This window comes from Cyprinodon variegatus, unplaced genomic scaffold (genome assembly GCF_000732505.1).
Source record: "Cyprinodon variegatus isolate N-32 unplaced genomic scaffold, C_variegatus-1.0 Scaffold296, whole genome shotgun sequence".
NCBI lineage: Eukaryota > Metazoa > Chordata > Actinopteri > Cyprinodontiformes > Cyprinodontidae > Cyprinodon > Cyprinodon variegatus.
The window spans coordinates 594742-599388 of NW_015150749.1; the positions used below are offsets into that span (position 1 = coordinate 594742).

The window sequence follows — 4647 nt, forward strand, 5'->3', positions numbered from 1 at the left end:
GAATAAATTGCCTTGAAAGTTTTTTGATTCAATCTGAGGTTATCAGCTATTACGTTGAGTTCTACTTTTAGATTGCAGTTTAATACTGATTATTATGCAATCTACTAATGTGTTATTTTTCAAATTGGTCAAAAGTAATTTCAATGTAATTTTAAAAGATAGTATACCGGTAATCTAATTATTTATTACCTATCATCAAGCTGCCATTTATGCACTGTGCATTCTGTGAGGATGAGTAGCGATCATTATCTTTGGTAACAGAACAATTATTCAATTCAAACAGAACCAGTGAAATAAAAGAGCAAACTTTCTCATGGTGTTGCAGCTCTAGCCTCATCCACTACCAATTGGTCAGAAAATTATTGTCAAAATTAGTGCTTTCTTATTAAAGCTAAATTGTTCTTAGTTATGTCTTTTAATTTATGTTTGATAAACAAATCATTTAGATTAATCTAAAGCTAAATGTAACTAGGAATTAAAACTGTCTTTGCCTGTCAGTTTAGGTGGACTGCCATTTGTAGGCACGTTTACAAGTTCAGATGGATTAACTGCTGCTCAGTGAGATCTGGTAACTGTTTAGCCCTGAGTAGAAGAGCTGTATTTATACTAAGCTTAGTTAAACACACGCATAAGAGCAAATAGGACCCCTGTTTCATAATTTTGCTTCATTCTATCTCTATTTTTCCACTCTACAGAATTTGTTAGTTCAATCTCTAATGTTATGCTCTGTCTGCCTTTTCTCATTGTACCTTCACCTCATCTGTTCCTGTTTGGCTGTGACTCCATCCGGTAGAGAAATATCAGCTGTGCAGCTGCCATCAACACCATTGTTTATAGATGTTGGAGATCAGCCTGTTTTTCAGTGTAGTCCTGTTTCTCTGACTGTGACTGGCTGGATGTGCTCTTTTCATCCTCTGACATGGGAGCTGGCTCAGAACTCATATGCCTGGCTCTGTGTTTCCTGGACAGGGCCGCCTTTTGAAGATGTTTTTTATATCTTCGCTTCTGTCTCCTTGAACCCCAGTCGGCCTCGACAGATGGCCGCTCACACTGAGCCTGGTTCTGCTGGAGGTTTCTTCCTGTTAAAAGGGAGTTTTTCCTCCCCACTGTCGCTACAAGCATGCTTGGTGTGAGGGATTCGTTTTTCTTAGATAGAAATCTTTGACTGTAGGATCTGGGGAACTGTATAGTGCCTTGAGATGACATGTGATGTAATTTGGCGCTATAGAAATAAACTGAATTGAAATTGAATTGACTGTTGACCAATCCGGTGTCTTTTAAAGATAATTAGGTTTTTGGCATTAAAGAGACTAAATGCAACGACAGAACTTGATTATTTATTCGGAAAACAGAGATTTGAGCTTTTGTTATGAGAGAATGATGCATCCTCCAACAAGCAGCGGCCCATATAAAACTATGATATAACTGGACATCTTCTGCAGCGCCTCCATCCCCCGCCTCTCTCTATCTCTCTCCAGTAGCTTTTCTTCCTCTCTCGACCCCCCCTACAGAGATTCCTGCCTGCGCGTTCACGCCTCCCCCTTGAAGCGCGCGGCAGCAGAGAGCAGCAGAGAGGAGCGTCACCCTCCTACGGGTCGGAATCGATATTTTTAGCGTCTGCTTCGTGTTGCAGCAGCGTCAGAAGCTGCTTCTCCTCTTCGGTCCTCAGTGCGACAGGAGGGCTACGTGACACCACCGCACAGACCGAGCGTGGAGGATAGAGGGGAGAGAAAACAGAGCAGAGACTTCCCAACATCAGCTCATTATCACCGTCCCCCTCTCACATGGCCAGTCCCGAGCAGAGCCACCCCGAGCCAGCCTGCCTGGAGGCGCAGAAATGGATAGAGGTGAGTAAAGAGGGAGCATTTAAACCCGGTAGAAACGGGCCACACTGAGATATAAATAAAGCCCCAACAGCCGCGTAGCGTCACCTGTTGGGGGGCGCTGCGCAGGCTACTGTTACCGTTTGGGACAGCAAAGTTTTAACCGCCGCTTTGCACCGAGTTTGACCTAGCAGCAAGGCTAGCACACATTATTTATCGGCTTTTATCCCTTCATTTTTCTTAACAACCAGAGGAACGCCCCTCTCCCAAGAAAGAGGGGATTCCGGTTGCCATGGTTATGAAACCGGGCTGCCTACCAGCATCGGATGAGATTATCATTTATGCTTTGCTGCATCCCATCATCATCTGCTTGGATACAAAAACCCGCCTCCCTCCATAAGCCTCAGTGGTGATTCATGGAGAAGAGTTCTGACCTATTTACTTTTTACTCTCATCACTGCTTTGTCCTTTAGGATCTAATGAATAAAAGCCCAAAGGGTTGAGATAAAATGAGTTTTATCAGGATGCTGTGATGCTCTGTCACCAACCAGAGGAGAACAGGCTCTGAGAAGATTGATACTTCAATAATATAAAAGATAAATCCTTTGATATACACACACTGTAAGAGCCAATTGAATTTATTGGGACTCCTGCTGTGTTTATTTTTGGTAAATCCAGCATGTTATTTAATAACATTTTATCTATTGAAAGAAAACAACTAACTTGTGGAAAAAAAAAAACTTCACACTTTTTTGTGTACCATGGTACTGCAAATGGGCTGCACAGTGGGTAGCATTGCTTCCTTGCAGCAAGAAAGTTCCGGATTTGATTCCCGGCCCGGGGTCTCTCTGCATGGAGTTTGCATGTTCTCCCTGAGCATGCATGTGTTCTCTCTGGGTACTCCCACAGTCCAAAACAAGGACTGTTAGATTGATTGGCTTCTCTAAATTCTTCTTAGGTGTGAGTGTTTGCGTGAATGGTTGTTTGTTCTGTTCGTCTCTGTGTTGATACATTGGCGACATGTCCAGGGTGTGCCCCGCCTCTCGCCTGTGGACAGCTAGAGATAGGTACCAGCATCCCGCTTGGGATAAGCATGATGGAAAATTGATGGATTGTACTGCCAATATATGGTATTTCCTGCTCTTCTTAAAATTGTTCACTGACAATTCCTCAACAAACATCTCTCCAAAGAAGGAGTCTTCTTGTCCAGCCGTGAAGGTGAGGTGTAATACACCTTTAAGATGTGTTTTCACACCCTGAAATCAAACTATGCAGTCAGATAACTGTACCATTTTAGACCTAATATTTCTTGATGTGCCTTTTCTTTTCCAATTCAGATTTACCTTATTAAAATTTTCGATTTCGATTTTCATTCATAGATTTTGTCAGTCCAATAACAGAAAAATTATTTAAAGCTTTTAACACATTTTTAACAAGGATGGGGTAAAATATGTTCTTAATCTCACATTCATGTAAAGATAAAGAAATGCTTGATCATATAAAATCACTGTATCCAATCAGTTTAGTTCACACATAATTCTAAATTTTTTCTTTAAATAATTTCTAAAACTTAAGTTGTAATTAAATTTTAAAAGCCAAACTATAACTTATATAAAGTTGGAGCCTCGCTTTTTTTTGTTGTATTTTACATTTTGTACCTGCAGATGATCCAACAAGTCCCAGATTAGGTAAGGAAATGGGGCTGATGATCATGATAGGAAACATATGAAGCTGTGATATAAAAGGAGTACTCTGTAACATTTTCAGACCAGTTACTCAAATAAAAGCACCTACATTCATGGTGGAAAGCTGCTATGGTTGAAATTTTTCTCTAATAAATCAAAATGGTGAGTTTTCATTAACGCTCGAGGGGAAGAGCCAAGCCTCAAAGTTTGACTTCTCGGTGAAAACATTTAAATCCATGTACCTTCAGGGGACAACATCGCTTAGATGGAAAATCTTCTGTGATTGATCTACATCTAGTCCCAAACAAATATCAATGGTCACTTGCTGACCTTCCATAAGCCCTGCCCCCTAAGAAGAGGAAGTGTAATTCTTTGGGTCGGAAGGTCCCAATTTGACCAAATTTATTGAAACAAGAAAAAACTGTGTACTCTGACGGAAAAATAGTTGGTGTAACATTCGGTCGAGAGAGAAAGCTCTAGGGCAAAGGGGGTGGTAGTGGTGGCAGAGTCAAAAAATTAAAATATATTTGGCACTGTTTTCCTAATTTCTCATGCAATCTGTACCAAAGTCAACATGATTTATGTAAGTCTTAGTTCAAAAGTACACAGGAATCCGGTCCAATATTTAGTTGGTGTGGCTTGAAGGTATAATGGAGGACGTTCAGGGCTTGATGTTAACCGTTGCCCGATCGCCCGGGGCAAGTACTTTTTATTGTCGGGAGAGTACAAATTTCATTGCATTTGCCTGCCGGGCGAGTGCAGTGGCCACAAAAAAAATATTTATCACTCAAAATTACTTTAAAATCACCGACATTAGCTGAAAACGATCCAGCCGGTGCAATTTTTGTTGTTTTGTACACATTCTCGTGTGATTTGAAAAAGCCGCGAAATTTTCCGCCAAATGGCGTGATTTTTGTCAACCTAGCGGTAATTTTGATGTAGTTACCAAAACGACAAACAAGCTAGAAAGCGCTATCATATGGCAGTCTTCTGTACAGCGGTCATACATTAAAACATTTTTATAATTTTTTTTTCTCTCAGACATTGGAGAGGTGCATTTAAATGTTATAGAGCTAAACGTGTTAAATTGGTGACCTGTTATGTTATTATTATTGTCTTGTTGCTGCATTTATTTTGTC

The 4647-nt window shown here is 40.6% G+C and overlaps 1 protein-coding gene across 7 annotated transcripts in view; it reads left to right on the forward strand.

The window, feature by feature from the left end:
* Nucleotides 1–1556: 1556 nt before the first annotated feature.
* LOC107090471 (LIM and calponin homology domains-containing protein 1-like) overlaps nt 1557–4647 on the forward strand; it is a 41926-nt gene continuing 38835 nt past the window's right edge. For all 7 annotated transcript variants that reach the window (XM_015383860.1, XM_015383864.1, XM_015383861.1 and 4 more), the window contains exon 1: nt 1557–1847. In XM_015383860.1, the coding sequence (XP_015239346.1) occupies nt 1785–1847 (63 nt within the window). In that variant the 5' untranslated portion in view covers nt 1557–1784. The remainder of the gene's footprint in view (nt 1848–4647) is intronic.